Source organism: Aulonocara stuartgranti (assembly GCF_965226115.1).
Source record: "Aulonocara stuartgranti genome assembly, chromosome: 3".
NCBI classification, from domain to species: domain Eukaryota; kingdom Metazoa; phylum Chordata; class Actinopteri; order Cichliformes; family Cichlidae; genus Aulonocara; species Aulonocara stuartgranti.
This window is the reverse complement of record NC_138941.1, coordinates 55,114,728-55,138,551: the sequence shown is the minus strand read 5'-3', so window position 1 is coordinate 55,138,551 and position 23,824 is coordinate 55,114,728. Positions and strand designations below refer to the sequence as shown.

General features: G+C 41.5%; 2 protein-coding genes across 2 annotated transcripts in view; one reads left to right on the top strand and one right to left on the bottom strand.

Moving 5' to 3' along the window:
• LOC309699729 (uncharacterized protein) overlaps nucleotides 1-21,836 on the bottom strand; it is a 34,916-nt gene extending 13,080 nt beyond the window's left edge. Inside the window, exon 1 of the mRNA XM_082522876.1 lies at nucleotides 21,784-21,836. The gene's annotated coding sequence lies outside the window, so the exon portion shown is untranslated. The remainder of the gene's footprint in view (nucleotides 1-21,783) is intronic.
• Nucleotides 12,435-20,783, top strand: LOC309698506 (E3 ubiquitin/ISG15 ligase TRIM25-like). The gene is made up of 2 exons (XM_082520999.1): nucleotides 12,435-13,853; nucleotides 18,209-20,783. Exons 1-2 carry the CDS (start codon nucleotides 12,568-12,570, stop codon nucleotides 19,986-19,988), a joined length of 3,066 nt encoding a protein of 1,021 aa, XP_082377125.1. The 5' UTR covers nucleotides 12,435-12,567; the 3' UTR covers nucleotides 19,989-20,783.
• Nucleotides 21,837-23,824: the final 1,988 nt, after the last annotated feature.

Below are 23,824 nucleotides of genomic sequence, written 5' to 3'. Positions count from 1 at the left end.
TACAGTTCAAGTTGTGCACCGTCTAAATACTCTCATAAGTTAAAACAGGGCAACTTAGTTTGGAAACTGTGGTCCTGAGACTGAGTGTATCCATGCAGAGAGAATATGGTTTGGGTTGTGTTGTTTTTGTAACACTCAATACAGACGAGTGAAAACGAGATCTGCGTGTCACTATCATTCATTCAGCTCTCATCATTATTTCCACTTTTTAAGGGCACAAAAATACCAGCAATCTTTACATAATGTTTTGTAAATTCGCACAAATGGGAATAATGGCGTTAAATGTTTTTCAGTAACTAGTAATCTAACTAATTAGTATTTCTGTCGTTACAATGGTGTTGCTATTACTAACAAGAAAATGCAGTGCGGTCAACACACAGAGGGTTGAAGCTGTCTTTAGTTCACAAATATTTAAGAGAAACCAGCCAAATTATAAGCCTGAAGACAAGACGTTAATGAAGAACACAGATGTAAGAGCGGTCAGACTCAGGACAGATAACTGGCAAACTTTTATTATAACTCTGTATCTTGGAAGGACTGAAATAATGTTTCAGTATCTAACATTTGATCTGTGAGTTTATTCTCCCAAAACAATACTTTTATTGTTTTGACATTTACAAACTGAGGTTATTTTTTATTATGAATATGACCTTCTGAATTTACTGAACCTTCCTGCCTTCTTGGGGCCATTTGTTGCCACTTACATGTGTTAAATGGCTGCCATTTCCACTGTGTTCAGTGGAATATAACCAAACTTGTTAAAGGATAGTTTTTTTTCTGTCCGATTTAATATTTCAGTGTTAATTTCTTAAATCAGCCTAAAATGGCTGAGCAGCAAAAATCCCCACACCCATACCCCTAGTGGTCATTTTGTGCCCGTTGACTTCCATTATAAACGCTATTTTTCACGGCTAAAAAATTACGGTCAAAGGGATCGTCATGAATCCAGCTTAGGTTTCGTTTTGTACTAGAGGCCTTAGAGTTGTAATTTTTTTATTTGTCCACCAGGTGGCGCCCTTGTTTCACATTTGACGCCTGCTCGGAAATACCCCTTTCCAGCGGCCTGCTCGAGACACACTCGCGGGAAAAGGCACACTCATTCCCCGCATGCAGCGGGAGCTCGGCCCGCTGACCGGGCTGGACCATTTCCTTCCCTTAGGATCGTTTGATGGCGCTTTTTTTTTTTAAATCAACAGGAAATGACGTATTTGTTTTCACGTGGTAGCGGAAGTGTGTGCTGCAGACACGGAAACCGAACCATATGCCCCGGCGCTGCGCGAGACACACCCGCGGCACTCCTCCCCGGGGAGCTGGAGCAGCAGCGCCGCCTGGAGACCATTTTTGGCTTCTGCAAAAAAAATTAAAAATGGATCGAAATGAATGTTGGTGTCAATCTTTTGTCCATCTAAAGGCCTAATTATAATAACAATAAAATTTTACTTCAAATGTTTGTTTGTTTTTTATATTTAGTTTTTCTGTTTTTTGGGGCTGAAAAACAGGGCGCTCATGTAATACAACTGGGATTTAAAGGGTTAAAACAACGAAAATATAATTAAAACTTTATATGAATATTTCAGGGAGAAGTAGTTTTAAAAGACTGACCAATTTAAAGTGAAAAAAAATTTATATTTAATATTTTTATTGCACTTTTTGGGGAATTGTCCTTAGGCATGCATTTTTTAATGTGCTCCTGCAAAAAAAAATAATGGCAGGTCAAAATGAATGTTGGTGCCAATCTTTGGTCCATCTGAAGGCCTAATTATAATAACAATCAAATATTACTTCAAATGGGTTTTTTTGAAAATATTTAGTTTTTTTGTTTTTTGGGGCTAAAAAAACAGGGCGCTCATGTAATTAAACTACGATTAAAAATAAATAAATAATTAAAATATATTTAAAACTTTATATAAATATTTCAGGGAGAAGTAGTTTTAAAAGATTGGCTAATTTAAAGTGGAAAAAAATATGAATATATAATGTTTTTATAGCAGTTTTTGGGGCGTGGCACAAAATGGTCATTAGGGATGAGGGTGTGCGCTTTATTAAAAGAAAACAGGAAATAACTTTTTGGTGCCACTTTGACTTCTTTTTGATATATTTAACATTTAATTAGTACAAGAACAACATTTAAATGGCATATAAACGTAATGTTAGGAAAATATAGAAAACGGATAACAAAAGGTCAAAGGAACAGCTATTCAGTGTGACTGACAGGTGATCTCCGTGCAAAGTAAAAACAGCACAACTGTGAGCTCTCAGCAACTCCCATCTCAACAATGATGTAGACAAAAAAAAGTGGAAAATAAAACACACATTTTAACCAATTGTCCATCAGTGGCTTCTGTCTATTTCAGTGTAATGAACTCTGCAGTATCTTCATGATCCAAAAAATCAAGTCCAGCATAGAGCGGCTGAGTGAATGTGGTCTGGACTCTGTGGAGGAAAGTCATGGTTTTAGAGACGCTGTAGAAAGACAGAATACCTGCTCTGTGATCCAGGTACACTCCTACTCTGGAGGACCGAGGACCTGAGAGGACAGTTTGGATTTTGTTGTGCCAAAATTCATATTTGTTGATATAACACTTCAGTGACCACGATTTTTGATTGAATCCAAAAAAACACGTCTGATTTTCCTACTCTTCGGATATTCTTGTATGTGACTGCTACTTCAACTCCTTTTCCTCTCCACTCCACCTCCCAGTAATAACGTCTAGTCAGACTCTCTTTACTCAGGATCTGAAGCCATCCAGTAAATCTGTCTGGATGATCAGAATAGGATTGTTCTTCTTTGGTATACATAGCTTTTCTGTTCCCCTCAGATAATAACAGATGTGTGTTTGCTGTGTTTGGATCCAGTGTGATTTCACTTGAATATTTTAAGAATCCAGCTCTGGTCTTTGGCTCTGGTGGTGACAGTAAAACATCCTCTTCAGTGACTTTTATTTTTGCAAGTCAAATTCGGTACAAATATGACTTTTATTTTGTAGTACTTCACAATAAAGCCTATCAGATAAATGATTTAGCACCAACCTAAAAATAAACAAACCATATAGACTTTAACAAAATTAAGATTAAGAAACTGCCATGAAATCTTCTGTAAAGATGATCTAAATATTGCATAATCCATGAGCCCAAGTTCATCGAGCAAGAACAAGGATTTATATCTTCATACCCTGAAACACGTCTGCTAGAAGTAACCTGTGAAGCTCTTGTCTGACCTGAAACTGTTTCAATCCCCCTTAAACAACAAAATGACTGGATGTGCATCAGTGAGGGTGGTGTCTGCCCATCATTATGGGCAGCATTATTATTGAGATCTGATAATGCTGTTGCACACCATTATCAGATCTCAATGTTTCCTTCTTTGGAGTCAGAGTGGTATGATTTGGACCGATAATTGAACTGGGACGAGAAATGAAGGGTTTTGCTTCAGGAGCCAACGTGGTGTCTGCACCTCCATCAGGGGAATACAGGAAGGCGATGTTTATCTTTAATCTGTTAAAAACTAACAGAAACACTATAATGTGACATCCCTGCTCTACAGGATGTGAGGAGAGTGATGTGGAGTGCTTTTGTGTCTGACATAAACATGTGAAACCAGTTCAGACTAAAGAGTGAAACGCTCCTACGAGCGCCTTCAGACTGGTGAGCAAAGCACATGGAAGAGCTGCAGGTAGATGCAGGTGTGGCTGGTTGAGCGAAAGATGAATGAGTGAATCTTTTGTCCTGGGCAGGTATTTGTGTAGGAGGCTGTCATCAGGAGGAAGTGAGTTACCTGTAGATCAAGTTAGCAAGCGGGCGCTCATTCACATGTTTTCATACAGAGGAATGAGTAACTCCCTGGATTTGATCCAGAATGGCTGCTGAGTTGCTAGACTTGCTTCTAGAAGGACTTTCGAGTCCACAACAGGTGCTCGAGTTCATGGACAAATTTCACTTCAGCCTGGAAATGTGAACATCGGGGTGCGACGAGAGGAAACTGTCAGTCTGTGGGCTTAATCGTCTGGAAGTCAAACATATGTTTACCACATTTCAAGCTCTAATTTCAAAGAATCAGAGCTCAAATATGTTTGGGTTTAAATTTGAAGCTATCAAGTGTTTAATCAAGGTGACCTTGAGAATCGTCAGTAAAAGACATTATCATGAAATAATGGGACTCTCCTGCGTGCGAGCTGCACTCAGCTTCAGATTTGACCTGAATAAGATTTTAATATGTAGGCCAGCGTGACCTAATAGGACAGTGAGAAGCTCAGAGTGGCTAAACGGACTAAACACAGGCGGAGCAGTCGTGTCAGTCGGGGTGTGTCGCTGGGAAGCTATTTGTGTACACACACACAGACACAGACATACACCACCCGAGGCATCTCTGTTTGAATACTCACTTTTGTGTTAAAGGTGTAGAGAAAGTGTCTGTTTCTGTTGGCGTGTTTTTGTAAACCTTCCGGTCAAAGATGCTGTTTAACCAATGCAAATGTACCAAATCTTGGCAGCTGGAGAGACACGGGCAACTTTTAGAGGCAACGGCGATGAGTGATGTCACAGCATATAAACCAAACCTCACATTTAGTCAGTATTTTTTTTTTAAACCATCACATTGTTTCACATTTATTCTCAGCAGCTGAGCCAAATTCTTCATCTCTGTTGCCTCTAAACAGCGTGTTTTGATCCTGCGGCAGAGTTACATGCTTGGTGCTTGGGATTCGTTGGAAACGGTGAAATTCGGGAATTAAAGCTTCTTTTCCCATCATTAAAAAGAGGGAAGACTAAACCCTCGAAACATGTTGGCCACAGGCAGAGCCTCACATCTGCAGTGGTTGTAACACTGGAAACTTTGTCAAGCTCTACAGAAACATTATTTTAAAGAGAGAAAGGCGATTACTCTGGTTTACTGCACGCTAAATCACTCGCAGACGCACATGTCCAAATGATTTATGCCGCAGTTTTACTTGTAGTGCAACAACTTTCTGCCAAAAACCTAAACATTTTCAAAGGGGTGGCACCGGCTGCTGCTCAGCTCTGGCATTAGCCTGTTTCTGTTGAGACACTGAAGTATTAAAGTGGGGAAAGCACAGGAGTTAACAGTTCAAAAGGTGGCTGACTTCCATTTAGCGCCTTCAGTTTCAGGGTTGTGGTTATTTACTCTTCGTCAGGGCTGGAGGGGGTGGGGGCTGCACACACGAGCTTTTGTAAGTACGGAGTTATTGTTGCTGTTAAACTCATTCTGTGTGTGAGAGAGGCCTTTTTTCTGCTCAGTATTAATGAGAGAGTCTTGAATGTTTTAAAAGCTTAGGCTTCGGTCACGCAGGCTTAGAGAGCAGTTGTTGATACTATGGAAACCTCTGGTTGCTAGGGGAAATTGCATATTCCCCTGACTGGTTGCTAAGTGATTGCTGACTGCTGCTAGGTACTATTTTATTATATGTATCATTTTTCTTCCTTCTGCACACCTGTCATTCATTCAGCTGTGCAGAGGTTATGAACCACTTACCTGTTGTGAAATTGATCACGAAGGCTGAGCTGCACCACCTTGTGACTGTGTTGCTAGCAAATTGTTGTGGTCACCCGTAGTTCGCTTGGAAGTTGCCAACTTGTCTGCAAACACTAGCCAACTGCTCCCCAACACAAAACAGAAAATTTGCTTCTTACTACGTACATTTCAAAAGGTTCAACTTTTATTTCGAAGGTGAACTATCTCTGTTTCCAGTTTGTGTTGTGCTTCTCAGTTTAACAGCTGCATAGTTGGTGATGTTTGCAGACAAGGCGACGCCTTCCTTGCAAACTACAGGCAGTTGCTAGAAACTACTCTCCAACGAGTCTGGGAATACACATTTTTCCATAGCGACCAGTAGTTGCCACGGAATCGCACACCACTCTCTAAGACCTGAATGACTGGGGCCTCTCCTGCCTTTACACATAGCTGCTAACATTAGCATTAACACAGTTTTTAAAATAAAGAAGAGAAAAGTGAAAACGACCCTTGAACACTTCACATGACCTCGGTGAACATTTTCTGCCTCCATGGATAAAATATTTTTATACCTAAGTAATTATGTGCTTTTACTTTAAGTCATATTACAGACATAAAATAAAACCTGTTTTGTTTCTCATTAGAGAACAAAGCAGGTTTTAAAGAGCCACATTTATGCTCTGAGTCTGCTCTCCACATTATGTTTTCCAGCCACCTTTTGATGTCTTTCTATGATTTATCAGATAATCAGCATTAAGTCTGATCAGTGGTTTGTGTATATTTTTTAGGACATTTTTCCACCCTGTATTTTGTATCATTTTTCCCTCTCACCTTCTTGTGCAGGACTAAGCTGATTGATGAGGAGATGTTTAGCAGCCTAGTGTTAGCTACAGTTTTTGTTGTTAAACTTTCCTCAGACTGTGTGTTTATGTAAAGTGCACAAAAACTCTTTCACGTGCATCGACTTTATTGTTATTAGTTTGTACTTTCGTCACGACTTCACATTAGAAACTTGCATTGCACTACATTATATGTTCCATTACTTTTTTAATTTGTGTTTTTCCCCACCCACTGCCGCAGCACATGGGGTCACTCCGCATGTTTTTCTAAGCTTGTGAAATATTTAGAAAAATAAGATAAATAATTAAAAACAATTCCTCTTTACCGATATTAATCCGATAAGCTGCTGTTGCCAGGCAACAACCCACGAGCAAGTTGCTCTATTGTTCATTTCCCCTGACAACAGGTGATACGTTTCAGGCAGGAGAGTTGACCTTTTTGCAGGTGTGAGGCTCTCTGACGATGTAATCATGTAAAATAATGTAAATACAAGAGGATGTACATATTCAGCTTTTTATAAGAACACAGCAGAGAAAATATTGTCGTGGATGGAGGGATGACTCTGAATCAATAAAGATGAGTTTTATAAAGTGCTGACTGCTTGTCTTTTGTGTTTTAAACATTGCTTTTGAAATGTGATGGGAGTTTTCTGCTGCTTTTCTTACAGCTCCTTTGACTTTTATTATGAAAAACTCAAACCAAAGTGACCCAGAAGAATTTGTAACTCAGTTTTATGGTAGTTGGATTTCACTCTTGATGCACACCTGTGTTGTATTAACACTGCAGGTTATGTGTCTGCAATTTACAGATGTCCTCTAAACGTTTCACCTGCAGCTGATCATAAAGAGGAGAGCACCAAATGTCCAAACATGAGTGAGCTGAAGGTGTCTGCCACTGAAACCAAATAATTTAAAAAACAAAAAACAAAAACCACTTTAAATGAGGCTGTGGTCAGAGTTTTAGTTAAGCACTTAGTAGTACTTCCTAAATACACGGGGAAACCCACTGATGTTGATGAATGTCCTCACAAAGACGGCCAAATGCCGTGTACACAGAGCTGCTTTGAGGTAAACTCTGGTTTACCAAAGTAAAAGAATGGCTCATACGACCTCAATGAAGTCGTCACTTGAAATTTACAGGTGAGCTGAATGCTGACAAGCACACATCGTTCTCTTCCTTCCTTCCTTGGTCATTTTAATGTTTGTTTACTGCAAACGCTCATATTCAACAAGAGGAAAAGAAACTGGCTAGAAGGGGGACAAGGAGAGGAGGGAGAGAAGGAAAGGAGGAAGGAAAAGATGGGGGAGGAGGGATGGAGGAAGGTAGGAAGGGAAAAGATGGGAGAGGAGGAAGAAAGGAAGGAAAAGATGAAAGAAGAGAGTAAAAGGAAAAATATGAGAAAGGAAGGAGAAGAGACTGACAGATGGAAGTGAACGTAAAGCCACGTTGAACTTGGTAATGTAGCGAGCTCTAACGTCAGCTTGAGGTTTTTCGGACCAACTTCACTGGTACGAGACTGAATCTGATCTCCGTGGAGGAATGTAGAAACTGCGCTTCATTAAAGCAGCGGAAACCCAGACTTTAATGAGTCGAGTTTATTTTAGCAGCGTCTTGGAGTAGACTCTACTACACTCAGAATCCGTTTAAAGGAAGCTTATTTATTCTCAACCAGGATGAGACGAACTCTGACTTTGAATCTCTGTCTTCCCACACATCTCCTGTCTGAGCCTCGCACCGAGCTTTCTGCTTCAGTATGTGGGAGTTTGTAGGAGAGCAGATAATATTATGCAACCAGAACTGGCTGCAACACCCCGTACGAGGAAAACTGAAGCATGTAGGTGTTTTTTTTTCCTTTTCTCTGAGCTTCATTGATAAAACTAATGAATTAAATCTAAGCTGTGCAGCAGGTCCGTGCTGCTGCTCATCAGTGCTCTGCACATGTGGATGGTTTTCTTCCTGCCTGATGCTCCGACATGAAAGAGTCAGATTTTATGGGCTTTCTATTTTTACAACCTGCTGGAAATGAAAGGTGCAGCGTGAAAGTGTGTGTAGAGTTTGATGTGTGTTTGTAGTAGCCTGATAACGTACCGCCAGCCGACACAACAACAGGCAGACGACTGCAAAATCCCAAACAAAGAGAGCAAAAACAGCTGAAGAGTGAAAAAAATGAACCAGAAAGACCAAAGATGGGAAAGAAGAAAAGACGAAGGGAGGAAAGTGGCAGAGGGGAAGAGGAAACAGAAGAGGCAGAAATGGAAGGAAGGAAAACATTGATTAGGATACAAAAGAAAGATGAAGGAAAGAAAAACAATTCAAAGAGGAGAAACAAATGAAATATAGGGAAGGACAAGTGAGGAAGGAAATAAAGCAAAGAGAAAAACACATGAAGACAAGCTAAGTAAATGAAGGTGGAAGCAGGAATGATGGAAACACCGAAGACAAAGGAAAGTGGAATAAGATGAAGAAACAAAAGTACATTAATGTGAAGGATAAAAAGAAACAAAAGAGGAAAAATAAAGTAAATAAGGACAAAGAGGTTATAAAACAGAATAGGATGCAAAGTAAGGAAAAGGTAAATAAAAGAAAGCAAATGAAAAGCCGTGGAGGCTTCAGCTGAGACTGAAGAAGTCATCTATCCATCTTCTGCTTATCCACTCTGGAGTCAGAACACCAGCCCAACATAGTGCTATAATTTGTATCCAGATAATTAAAGCAACTAATTAGTCGCCTTAAGACTGAATTCTGTGATATTTACATGACAAATTAAAGTTGGAGATCTACTAAAAGACAGAGTTAAACTCAGGCTCCATCCTATGATTTAATGATTTATATTACAGGGGCCTGTTTTTCTGTCCCCAAAGGGTGACGACATAGAAACGTCCCCACTAAAATAGTAATACGGCTAAATGCACACACATGTACCCCTAGGAAAAAGTGTGTGTGTGTGTGTACCATGTTTACATACCTGTGTGGGGACCAAGAATTGGAAGTTTACCATACTTGTGGGGACCAACAGCCCTTATGGGCACAGAAAATAGGTTAGACCAGTGTTTCCCAACCTTTTGGAGCCACAGCACATATTTCACATTAGAAAAATCAAACAGCGCATCACCAAACAAAAATGTCTCAAAAAGCATTTTGATCATTTATCTTAGCAAAATAGGCTCAGTTTGTCCCAGTATACCTTTTTTGCTTTCTTCTGACCATCACTCATGACGGCCTTCATGTGGGCTGGAATTTTCTCCAGGACCCAGACTGACTGCTTTTTCTCTTCAAATATTTATCTATTGCTATTATGTGCTGTGTTCTGACAGCATGACTATTATGTAATATCTTCTTCTGTTTGACAACCAACTTAATTAGAACAGGTGGTTGTACCGCCCTCTAGTGGAAGAGAATGTAATTGTTCTGCCTGTTACTCACTGCGGTCACTTGGAGTACTAATCAGGTGAAACCAGATAATCTTCTACGGCACACCTGTGTGCCACGGCACCGTTTTTGGGAAGCACTGGGTTAGTGTTAGGATAAACATCTAGGGAAGGATATGAAAACATGACTCTGTGTGTGTGTGTGTGTGTGTGCGCGCGCTGCATCTCCTACAAACCCTCACAGTTTAATGAGTCCCAGCCGGATGTTTTGATGTTGAATTTTACCGTCTGCGAGTCTGAGAGCTTTTCCCTGACTTTATTAGGTGTTTTAATCCCTCACACACACACACACACACACACACACACACACACACACACACACAGCAGCCTGCTCTGATATCTGTAGCTTCCTATTAAAAGAGAATGTGTGTGTGTGTGTGTGTGTGTGTGTGTGTGTGTGTGTGTGTGTGTGTGTGTGTGTGTGTGTGTGTGTGTGTCCCATATTTTATTTTTGTAGCTTGCACTGAGGGCTGATTGATTATGTATGTTCTGCCTGCAGCACTGCGGTGTGTTTGTTGACCTTCTTGTAAGCGACACACACAGGGAAGCACGAACTGTAGCACGTTATAGGTGAATAACACCAGCGCAGTCTCTAATGCAGCTCAGGCAGCTTTGCAACTCAGCTCCATCACTGTTGTGAGGTGTTCCTGTTATTTTGTCCACCCCATCCTCATATAAAAATAGAGAGAGAGAGGATGGCATTTGTGCTTTCAGTGAGATGAAACAATAATAGCTTACAGACATGAACACACACGTGCATCTATGCTTGTGGACCTTCTGTGACATGATGCGTAATCCACACAGCTGTGAAGGTAAGTCATACCTTAAGAAAACAGTGATTTGAGGTTAAGGGGATTCCTCTGAAGTGGTGCAAAAGTGTGAAACAAGTCAGAAAGAAGTTGTTTAATGTTTGTGTACATGGACATGTCTGGGGATAAATGTATGCTCACCACCTCAATGAACTCAAGCAACAAGGAGCAAAAGTCCTTACTGATGCGAGACCAGTGAAGTCATACAGGAAACAATTACTTCAACTTATTTGTGTGTTTGTTTGCTGTTGTGAAACTGTAAGTAAAGAGTGGAAGGTGGATCTAGCTGAGAATCTGCACGTTTTCTGAGCAATGTCTTGTGATTGACATGTCATTAGCTAAAAACTATGAACTAGTTACCACTCTTTCCTGATGCCTGAGTGTAATATACAAAGAGAACCTAATATTTTGTTCAATATGACAACAAACCATTGAGCGGTGAACACATCAGAAAAATGCTTGCTTGATCTTGTCACATGGTCATTGGTCATTTTACCATACACTCCTTTTTGACTTGACCAGTAGTCTTTTCACAATCACAAGGGTATTTTGCAATGACCCTGGTGAAGGCCACAGGGGGAAATGTGTTGGTCACGCATTAAAACTGGTTCCTAATACTTTAAGTTTCACTGGAGTCTTCATGTCATTAGATCTTTGTCTTCACCATGAACCTTGAAAGTTGTTCCAGAAAGGTTTGTTGCTATTTTAATGTAAAGAACATGGTTATTTCTGTTGCAGCAGCTGTTATAAATGCAAAACTAAAATGCAAGATTCTTTTGAGTAATTAACTTTTTGCAGGAATATCTGTAATTATATGTGCAGACTCTGCTGACTGTTCAAAGCAATGCAGTGGCATTTATCTAGTTCTCATCCTGTTACAGCAACATTGATTACTGCCTATAAAAGCAATAAATAAATAAATAAAAGCAACCAGCATATGTCTGCTAACCTAACCCTGCTCTCCACATATGCTTTGATTAGGTCAGCAGCCTCTGCTGTTCTGACGGTTATTGTTACCTGAGACGTTTCTGTCCAGTGTTCATTAAAGCTGGATTTTTAAAAATTATTTATATAGAAGAAGCAGTAAATAAAAAAATGGTTAAACACACAGTTTCACTCTCTAACTGCTGTTGAAATCTCCCAATTCTTCGAATCTTTGGGCTGAAGGAAGGACAATACTCGGTGTATCAATGCTCAATCAACAATCATTTATTTCCATACAATTCAACAGTCAGAGCATTACAACGTCCGGACGGGAGAGATGCTACCAGAGGGTCAGGCACATGTCTCAAAATGGTGACGGGTTGCTCAGCTTTTTATAGTCTCTAGTGGCCCCCAGCTAGTCGTAAAAGCCAAAACATCACATTTTTTCTCTGTTACAGCGCCTAAGTTATGACCTCGGCAGTTGTTTCTCTGCTTTCTGTAAGGTGGGGGTGTGGAATGTGGTCTGTCTATCTCCCCTGTCTTTAGACACAGAGTCTCCTGCTTACAACCTTCTCTTCATGATTCAACAATTAAGCATGTCAAGAAAACAGTGTAACACATTCCCAGCAGATCAAGGATACAGAGTGATGCACATTTATCTAATGAACTAATATGTGAATATGTTCTGTTAACTCAAAAGTATAATGAGAACTAAACTACATACAGCTCACACACTCTATATTAAAGGGTATAATATGATCTACAGCAGTATTCTAATTCAACTACTTTGATTACATATATAAGGTAACATATAATAACAGAATAATCTAATACTGCTCCTCTTCCTGGAGTGAAGCACAGCCTGATAACCTCCCTCTTCTTCCTGCTCTTAAACACAGCTCCTCCTCTCTGTCCACGTGTTTCCTCGTTCCCTCCCCTTCAGATCTGCACTTTGAAGATGGGTGTAACCAACATGTGGTGACGTGTAAGAGCTGACAGGCTCCATTCACTGCAGAAACATGTTGTTGAGATCAGAGCTCAGACTAGTTTCAGTTATAAGGAAGTGAAACTCACACAGTCACTGACACTGAGAGGAGAAATGGCACAGAAAGGAGTTCAGCTGGACCGAGAAACCTTCTCTTGTTCAATCTGTTTGGATCTACTGAAGGATCCGGTGGCTACAGCCTGTGGACACAGCTACTGCAGGAACTGTATTAAAGGTTTCTGGGATGAAGAGGACAGGAAGGGAATCCACAGCTGCCCTCAGTGCAGGAAGACTTTCACACCGAGGCCTGTCCTGGAGAAAAACACCATGTTAGCAGCTTTAGTGGAGCAGCTGAAGAAGACTGGACTCCAAGCTGCTCCAGCTGATCACTGCTATGCTGGACCTGAAGATGTGGCCTGTGATGTCTGCACTGGGAGGAAGCTGAAAGCCATCAAGTCCTGTTTAGTCTGTCTGGCCTCTTACTGTGAGAAACACCTCCAACCTCACTATGATGCAGCTCCATTAAAGAAACACAAGCTGGTGGCCCCCTCCAAGAAGCTCCAGGACAACATCTGCTCTCGTCATGATGAGGTGATGAAGATTTTCTGTCGTACTGATCAGCAGAGTATCTGTTATCTCTGCACGATGGATGAACATAAAGGCCATGAAACAGTCCCAGCTGCAGCAGAAAGGACTGAGAAGCAGAAGGAGCTCGAGGTGAGACGACTAAACATCCAGCAGAGAATCCAGGAGCGAGAGAAAGATGTGAAGCTGCTTCAACAGGAGGTGGAGGCCATCAATGGCTCTGCTGATAAAGCAGTGGAGGACAGTGAGAAGATGTTCACTGAGCTGATCCGTCTCCTCCAGAAAAGAAGCTCTGATGTGAAGCAGCAGGTCAGATCCCAGCAGGAAACTGAAGTGAGTCGAGTCAAAGAGCTTCAGGAGAAGCTGGAGCAGGAGATCGCTGAGCTGAAGAGGAAAGACGGCGAGCTGGAGCAGCTCTCACACACAGAGGATCACAACCAGTTTCTACACAACTACCCCTCACTGTCAGCACTCAGTGAGTCTACACACTCATCCAGCATCAATATTCGTCCTCTGAGCTACTTTGAGGATGTGACAGCAGCTGTGTCAGAGACCAGAGATAAACTACAGGACATTCTGAGAGAGGAATGGACAAACATCTCACTGACAGTCACTGAAGAGGATGTTTTACTGTCACCAGCAGAGCCAAAGACCGGAGCTGGATTCTTAGAATATTCAGATCCATTTATGGAACAACAACAGTCTTATTCTGATCATCCAGACAGATTCATTGTGTGGCCTTATGTCGTGAGTAGAGAGAGTTACTGGGGGGAGGAGGGAGAGGAGGAGGGAGAGGAGGAGGGAGAGCAGTTTATGTATTAGTATTTAGTATTTATTTATTTATTGTCATTGTCAAGAACAATGAAATTGCGTTTGGGGCTTCCATACAACCCAAAAAAAAGAAGAAAATAATAAATACCCCTTAAAACCCAAGTGTACATATTTAACCCAGTGTGACTCCAATGCAAAAAGACAATCCTTAGCAATAATGTTCGTAGAAATTCAGACAAAGACCTGAGAAACATGACAAAATACAACAATGCAACCCATTCAATATTATTGTACTGTGAGATATGATATCAGATATGATAGTTATCTATTTAAGAAAGGGGGGGGGGCAGGAGGGGGAAGAGAATAAAGATATGATGCACCAATGCAGACCAGTTCATTGCTATTAAGAAGTTGGATATGGTTATTGTCCGTGAGAGGGGGGCAGAGAGTTCAGGAGCCTCACAGCCTGTGGATACAGGCTGTTGGCCAGTCTGGATGTTCTGGCCTGTATAGACCTGTACCTTCTCCCTGAGGGCAGCAGATGGAAAAGGTGGCGCGCAGGGTGATGTTGGTCCCGCAGGATACTGTGCACCCTCCTCAGACAGCAGTCACATACAAGAATATCAGCAGAGCAGGGGGGGGCGATGAATGTTTATTTGGATTCAATGACAAATCTTGGGCATTAGATTGTTACACAAACAGTTTTAAATTTTGGCACAACAAAGTCCAAACTGTCCTCTCAGGTCCTCAGTCCTCCAGAGTAGGAGTGTACCTGGATCACAGAGCAGGTATTCTGTCTTTCTACAGCGTCTCTGAAACCATGACTCTCCTCCACAGAGTCCAGACCACATTCACTCAGCCGCTCTATGCTGGACTTTATCTTTGTGGACTTGGAGACACTGCAGAGTTGATTAAAGTCAAACAGAGAAGACAGGTTCATGTTGATCCCTGACCATTATATGTACTTGTGTAGTTTCTAAATGAGGCTTTACATTTTAGAAGCTGAGAAGTTCAGTGGTCCATTGATGTGTGAAAATAATATTGCACTGATTCAAACTGTACTTACATTTATATACCTTACATCAATATAAATCTGAATTTGTTCTTATGGCTGATAATCATGTGAGTTTAAATGATACTACTCTTCATATTCAGCATGTTTGAAATCTGTCATCAGTCTGGTTAGTGCTTTTATTCTGTAGTTGCTGTAGTGGGTTGTCAAATGCAACAATATATTGGAGCTGCAGTGATTCATCAGTTAGTCAATGATTAGAGAATTGATTGTTTTATCATTATTTTAGTCACATTTAAAGCTGGTTCCAGTTTCTGAAATGTGAAGATTGTTGGTTTTCTTGATCATATATGACTGTAAACTTAATGTCTTTGAGGTTTGAACTTTTAAAATGCAACAAAAAAATTAATCCTTGAGGTTTTTGATATTATATTATCATTATTATTATTATTATTATTATTGTATCTACAGTGATGACATTTAATGTCTTTTTGAGATGAAAAGCTTGATCACACTCACTTATTTATACATTTAAATATAAAAAACCAAATCAGTGTTCCCCAACCCCCGGGCCCCAGACAGACCAGGCAGCAAGAGAAGAAAACATTTTTTGTACTGATACTGGTTTTATTTTGTTGTATTTATCAACAACACCTTAATAGCCGGTCGGTGACACACAAAAAGGTTGGGGACTGTTGAACTAAATAACACAGGCCTGTATGTTGTGGAGGATAGACATGTTTCTTGCCCTGAGCTGTGTCTGGCAGGCAGAGCGTCTCCACAAATCTGAAGCTTCTGATTTGGAGAAAATGAGCTGAGGGAGACACCTGGTGGACAAATATAGACATGACAAGAAGAAAGACTAAAGTGCAGAGTGGAGACAAACAGCTGGAAATACTTGTTGGAAAGGATTGTCATGCTTCAGACAAACACACAGCACACACTCTAACAGTCCTTTATTTGCACTGAAGGAGACACGTGAAGAAGCCAAATCACACAATAATGAAGTGAACACATTTATAGTCAGTGTTCAAAATGATGGATAGAAATGAGAATCATGAAGCATTTGTTCACTTTTAGGTCTGATTCTTACAGCAGAAGCAGCATTTACATGAACTCACTGGCCTTTTTCCACTGAACGCTCTCTTCTTCATCACCTCATCTTCCTCTTCTGACTGATGCTGAGCTCCAACCCTTTTTACTTCCTGGAGATGATTCATACTCACTGAAATTTCACTCATGACACAGAAACTGTTCAGTTATTCTTCATTTATTAGTCTGTTTATCAGGAACCTCTGTTGATTTTACATGTAAAGGATTTTCCTTCTATCATTGAACCTTTTAAGGGTTTTCTCTTAGTAGTTTTGGGGAGTTTTTAATTAGATTTACAGCTTCAGAATACCTTTGTGATGTCAGATTAGAAAGTCTGTGTCCAACCCTGGTGTTTGATCAGCTGTTTGATCCCTGCTGGGCTGGATTTTTTATATGAATGTTGAATTTGTTGTTTTGGAACTGAGTTAGATTTTTATTGATGGATGATTCGTTGTAAAAAGTGGATCTACCAACAGTTTATTTCTTTGTTATTAACCAGCAAGTAGACTTTTCCCCAGAAACAGAGTTTTGATTAGTGGAACTGACAAACAGTTTGAGGCTGATTTGGCTGATATGGGTGAATATTGAGCAGATAATGATGATGTGAGACACTTACTGACATGTACAGATGGATTTTCCAAGTATGCATGCAGGTGTCTTCAAACCAAGGCAGCAGCATCTGTTGCATCTGCTTTTGAGGATGTTCTGAGTGAAGGACGTGTACCTGTTAAACTTCAAATAGATGAAGGCGAGGAGTTTAATAATAAACATTTCCATCAGCTGATGGTTCAGTTTAACATCACACATTGATTAAACCAAGTTTTGTGGAACGTTTTAACAGAAGCTTTAAGGGCCGTATGTGAAAATACTTCACATCTGTTAACTTATGAAGACGTGTAAACGTGGTCCAGGACCTTGTGCTGTCAAGGCCAAGCAGCCGGTGTAAAGAGGTTGGAGCCAAAAGCTGACTCAGTACATGTTTGTTTGATTTGAATGAAAACTTGATTTATAGCAGGGATCATGAAGGTCGAGGCGAGACATGGAGGGAATGACATGGGAGCAGGACTCACTCACTATTAAATGCTGAAGCAAAGCTACAGAGAGGGGCGTTTCTCCAGGATTGCTGTGGAGTGAGGAAAGAACAACATGTCTGAGGTGAGTTTCTGGACTTACACTAGGAAAAAGGCTCTATTTTTTGTTGCCTACATAGTAGAAGGTCACTTTGTCTCTAAACAGGAAAATGAGCAGTCAGGGGTTAAAGTGGATTCAGCAGGTGGAGGAACCCTAAAATCAGTTGCAACAGCTCAGTGTGGGGAAAACATTCACAACTCAGTATAATTACTGCTGAGAGCTCCAGTAGATTTTCTGAATGGACAGGCTGTGATCAGCTGACCTGCTGCTCTTTGTGGATTTACACAAGTGAATTCAACCAGATGTCAGCAGATGTTTTATGAGTTGAACTGCTTTCCATCCTCTACACTGACAGTAAACTGTTTATGCTCTTTTTATTAGACACTATTCAGCTGGTATGAAGGTGAAATTCAGTGAATCTTAACTGCAAATTCATCTCTGCTACACTTGATGTAATCAAACTCTGAGCATGAAACCACAGCCACTGTGCAGCAGTCACACACTGTTCTGCAGCAAACTAACCTGTTTATCCTGCACTAACCTGCAACCTTTAAATAGCACAGTGCCTCAGTTTGTTTAGCAGCACGTTTCAGGATATGAAAAAACATAATGTCACATGTACAGAACCAATATCTGATTTAAAAACATGAAGACTTACATGTGAGCTTTACAATCAGTCGTTGGGCCAAAAGCAAGAAAAAGGAAAGACTCTGCTGACTGTTCAAAGCAATGCAGTGGCATTTATCTAGTTCTCATCCTGTTACAGCAACATCGATTACTGCCTATAAAAGCAATAAATAAATAAATAAAAGCAACCAGCATATGTCTGCTAACCTAACCCTGCTCTCCACATATGCTTTGATTTGGTCAGCAGCCTCTGCTGTTCTGACAGTTATTGTTACCTGAGACGTTTCTGTCCAGTGTTCATTAAAGCTGGATTTTTAAAAATTATTTATATAGAAGAAGCAGTAAATAAAAGGGTTAAACACACAGTTTCACTCTCTAACTGCTCCTCTTCCTGGAGTGAAGCACAGCCTGATAACCCTCCCTCTTCTTCCTGCTCTTAAACACAGCACCTCCTCTCTGTCCACGTGTTTCCTCGTTCCCTCCCCCTCAGATCTGCACTTTGAAGATGGGTGTAACCAACATGTGGTGACGTGTAAGAGCTGACAGGCTCCATTCACTGCAGAAACATGTTGTTGAGATCAGAGCTCAGACTAGTTTCAGTTATAAGGAAGTGAAACTCACACAGTCACTGACACTGAGAGGAGAAATGGCGCAGAAAGGAGTTCAGCTGGACCGAGAAACCTTCTCTTGTTCCATCTGTTTGGATCTACTGAAGGATCCGGTGACTACAACCTGTGGACACAGCTACTGCAGGAACTGTATTAAAGGTTTCTGGGATGAAGAGGACAGGAAGGGAATCCACAGCTGCCCTCAGTGCAGGAAGACTTTCACACCGAGGCCTGTCCTGGAGAAAAACACCATGTTAGCAGCTTTAGTGGAGCAGCTGAAGAAGACTGGACTCCAAGCTGCTCCAGCTGATCACTGCTATGCTGGACCTGAAGATGTGGCCTGTGATGTCTGTACTGGGAGGAAGCTGAAAGCCATCAAGTCCTGTTTATCTTGTCCAGCCTCTTACTGTGAGAAACATCTCCAACCTCACTATGATGCAGCTCCATTAAAGAAACACAAGCTGGTGGCCCCCTCCAAGAAGCTCCAGGAGAACATCTGCTCTCGTCATGATGAGGTGATGAAGATTTTCTGTCGTACTGATCAGCAGAGTATCTGTTATCTCTGCACAGTGGATGAACATAAAGGCCATGAAACAGTCCCAGCTGCAGCAGAAAGGACTGAGAAGCAGAAGGAGCTCGAGGTGAGACGACTAAACATCCAGCAGAGAATCCAGGAGCGAGAGAAAGATGTGAAGCTGCTTCAACAGGAGGTGGAGGCCATCAATGGCTCTGCTGATAAAGCAGTGGAGGACAGTGAGAAGATGTTCACTGAGCTGATCCGTCTCATCCAGAAAAGAAGCTCTGATGTGAAGCAGCAGGTCAGATCCCAGCAGGAAACTGAAGTGAGTCGAGTCAAAGAGCTTCAGGAGAAGCTGGAGCAGGAGATCGCTGAGCTGAAGAGGAAAGACGGCGAGCTGGAGCAGCTCTCACACACAGAGGATCACAACCAGTTTCTACACAACTACCCCTCACTGTCAGCACTCAGTGAGTCTACACACTCATCCAGCATCAATATTCGTCCTCTGAGCTACTTTGAGGATGTGACAGCAGCTGTGTCAGAGACCAGAGATAAACTACAGGACATCCTGAGAGAGGAATGGACAAACATCTCACTGACAGTCACTGAAGAGGATGTTTTACTGTCACCAGCAGAGCCAAAGACCAGAGCTGGATTCTTAAAATATTCACATGAAATCACACTGGATCCAAACACAGCAAACACACGTCTGTTATTATCTGAGGGGAACAGAAAAGTAACATTTATGAACCAACAACAGTCTTATTCTGATCATCCAGACAGATTCACTGGATGGTATCAGGTCCTGAGTAGAGAGAGTCTGACTGGACGTTGTTACTGGGAGGTGGAGTGGAGAGGGGGAGGAGTTGGTGTAGCAGTTGCATACAAGAATATCAGCAGAGCAGGGAGGGGCAGTGAATGTGGATTTGGATTCAATGGCAAATCTTGGGCATTACGTTGTGACACAAACAGTTATATATTTTACTACAACAAAGTCCACACTGTCCTCTCAGGTCCTCGGTCCTCCAGAGTAGGAGTGTACCTGGATCACAGAGCAGGTATTCTGTCTTTCTACAGCGTCTCTGAAACCATGACTCTCCTCCACAGAGTCCAGACCACATTCACTCAGCCGCTCTATGCTGGACTTTGGCTTGGACTTGGAGCCACTGCAGAGTTGATTAAAGTCAAATAGAGAAGACAGGTTCATGTTGATCCCTGACCATTATATGTACTTGTGTAGTTTCTAAATGAGGCTTTACATTTTAGAAGCTGAGAAGTTCAGTGGTCCATTGATGTGTGAAAATAATATTGCACTGATTCAAACTGTACTTACATTTATATACCTTACATCAATATAAATCTGAATTTGTTCTTATGGCTGATAATCATGTGAGTTTAAATGATACTACTCTTCATATTCAGCATGTTTGACTCTGTATGAGTGAATCACAGGGGTTAGAAGTTTGTAGGTCACGATGCAGGGTCTCACACTATACGGCCCGATGCTCTGATGCGACCTGAGTGCTCACACTGTGCGTCCATAACATGAAGCCTATAACACAAAATCTGTCTCAGCACAGTGCAGTCCATCACCAGTGTTCGGTCCTCCAGCACCAGCTGGACTGGTTAAAACAGCAGAACACAGGATCCATCAGACAAGCGACTCAGAATGAGTTGGACAATGCTGCGGTCGAGGTACTGCAACTACATGACTTGGATGTGTGTGAAAAAGTACTCTGGAAATCTTCAGAGATACCTGACTCTTGAACGATGGGGGATTATGAAAAGATTGTAGTGACTTAAATGTGCCTGATGGAGTTAGTAAGGGTGCGGCTGTGCCTCGAGCTGATGACAGCACCATAGAAACGGATGTGTTAGTGGAGGAGGTTTGGACACACGTCTGCTTTAATGTGTTTTGCTATTAAAAGATGACAGAATGTTTTATTTACACTAATAGTTGTTAATAAATAGGATTTGCTGAATCAAATTATGTTCTGATATTGTTTTTGTATCATCGTTACATAACATCAATTTCCACATTGTACACATGCAGTTATAGTGATGACAGACACATTAGTAACGATAATGTGAGACACTTACTGACATGTACAGATGGATTTTCTAAGTATGCATGCAGGTGTCTTCAAACCAAGGCAGGAACATCTGTTGCATCTGCTTTTGAGGACGAGTGAGGGACGTGTACCTGCTAATACGTACGGCTCTGATGTCACTAACATCTCCTTGAACTCTAAATCAGTGTTTCCAACCACTGTGCCGCAGCACATACAGGGAGTGCAGATTTATTAGGCAAGTTGTAACAAAATAAAAAGGAAAAAAGAAAAGAAAAGCCTTGTTAAGTCATGACATATGCTCTTCGTCCCAGGAGGGTAAATCATACCAAACCTAATTGGCAGGTTCAAATTTGTAACAAAAGACAAATCATCGGCCAGATTAATCTCAAGCATTCATCCATCAGCCACACACCTTGCGACACACAACATACAACATAACCCTGATGTCTTTTCACATAATAAGTTTCTTCTCATGTAATCAGATGTGTGCCATGTTAAAACTTCTTCACACACCTCAGAAACTCAACAACCTATTAGCTCGCCCAGCTCACTCTTTCAAGACCCCTCATCAGCATTCTGTTTTCCCCCAGCTTTGATGCAATCATCTGTCCTCCCATAATATTAGTCCACTAGTCTATGTATCACTTCTCATCTAAGTGACTTGGATAAGATGACAAACAGAATCACATGCTTAAGATGCTGTCTGGTCTTCATGAGTTTCATTGTATGTGTATGTAGGGTTAGTAGGATTAATACATTTTCCGTTTGTGTTTTTTTTGTGTACCTTTTTCATTTTGTAGTGCTTCAGACTCCTCAAATGTTCCCACTTAAAGCAGTTATTTTCCTTTTTCACAGGTTTGCTAACCCAAATTTTGATTTCCCACACTAAACAACAGCATTCCTCTGTACACTCACCTGCTTCTTCCACTCTGTTCTCCTCTCCCACTCTGCAGTCCAATGGCAGTCAGTTCTCTTCAGCTTTGGCCTGTGTTTTCCACTGTCTCATCTTGGCATTTCACTCCAAAAGTGGCAAATGTCACTCAGACAGTCTCCTCAAAAGTCATCTTCACACAGTGAAGTTGTAGCTTGCTGGAAACACATGTCCATCCAGTCAGGTGATGGGTTTTCTTTCTCTCTGATGCCGTTTGCCCAAAGCGCTGCTGGACCTCTCTGCTCAGGATACTGCTGTCTCTTGACCTGCTGTGAGCTCTTGATATCCATCTCATTGTTCTAGAACTGCACTCCTTGTCTTCAGGCAGAGGTTAGCTTCCGTGGAGCTTGCTTTCTCGGGGTGAGAAACACATAGGAGTTAACCTGTAAACACAATTCAGCCAAGACTCGGCCTGGGTGTTTCTAATGATGTTAACCTATAATTGTCGTCCAACTGCTGCATGTGGAAATTTGATCCTGGTCTGCTTTTCACCTGCAAGTCCCACCCTCTGCTAGGCCGGGTTAGCCTCGCAGAGGCAGTGGCGAGGCTAACCCGGCACCCTCGCCTCTGCTAACCCTGTTTTCACAATAGAGAGACGCCTAAAACAACACACATCTCTCTCTCTGGTTTTTGAACTCTCCTTTCTTTAAAACAGAAAGTGAGATTGAAGTTGCCTTAGGCTGAGCTCTTCATTTATCACTTCCTTTTTTTTCATCAACAGCACAACTATTTTCTTTCTTTTCTGTCCACTGGGGTAGAAGCTGACCTGCAGAATCACCTCTTCCCCCGTTGGAGACTATTCTCACCCACACACTTTCACACCTCTCTGTGGTTCACACACACAGTGACTTCAGACACATTACACTGCTTTGCGCACAATTTCACTTCTTTTCTTCCTTCAATGATCTACATATTACGTGCTGCCTGGTGAATACTTTGCAATGTTTTCCATCCCCTTTCAAGGCATACTTACTACTTACTCAGTTTATTCCCCATCGTGGCTCAAGAGTTGGGAGTTCGTCTTGTAATCGGAAGGTTGCCGGTTCGAGCCCCGGCTTGGACAGTCTCGGTTGTTGAGTCCTTGGACAAGACACTTCACCCATTGCCTACTGGTGGTGGTCAGAGGGCCCGGTGGCGCCAGTGTCCAGCAGCCTCGCCTCTGTCAGTGCGCCCCAGCCATCACCAGTGTGTGAATGGGTGGATGACTAAATGTGTAAAGCGCTTTGGGGTCCTTAGCGTCCTTAGGGACTAGTAATGCATTTACACTTAACAAGACAACTTTCAGCCGCACACAGACCACGTCTGGCCCACACTTGTTCACACACAAAATAGGCCTATGATCTCCCTTAAAGCAGAGTCACCAGTGAGAGCTCTATCCTCCTTACATACAAAACCAAACACTTTACGTCCTCAGTGGCGGAGAAAAAAACCTCCTTTCGGTGGTGAAACCATCCTTAAACCTTCTTGAAAACTGGCGGACAAACCAGACCTCCTTAAAAAAAATTAAAAACTGGTGGGGAAATCAGGTAGCTTATCCACCTTAAAATAAAATAAATAAACAGCCTTTATTGCAGCCTTTTATTCTCATGGTCACAGAAGGTTACAACACTGCATGTGTGTGTGCATGTAAGTGCGAGTATCTGTGTGTGTGTGTAATAATAATAATCACAGGGAAAGAAACACACACAACTAATAGGTACTATCTAACACCAGTGCAGAAGATGCAAATTCATAGAAAATATCAATATGACTCATGTAATGTTCAGTAGAAAACCAGCGTGTCTCATGGAGTAGCCCAGAGAAAACATTAGTGAATGTTGTATATCAGTCAAACAGGAGATCTTCTGTCACCATCAGGTGACACAGTTATTAAACAGTTAATTAAACGTCATCAAAGTTGTTACTTTATCATTTCTATTAGTGTTCCCTTACCAATGTCTTTTTTTTTTCTGTGTATTCTACTATGTCTACTTCTAGTTGTTATATGGCTGTCTATGATGGTACTGCATACTGTTTTTGGTGCAT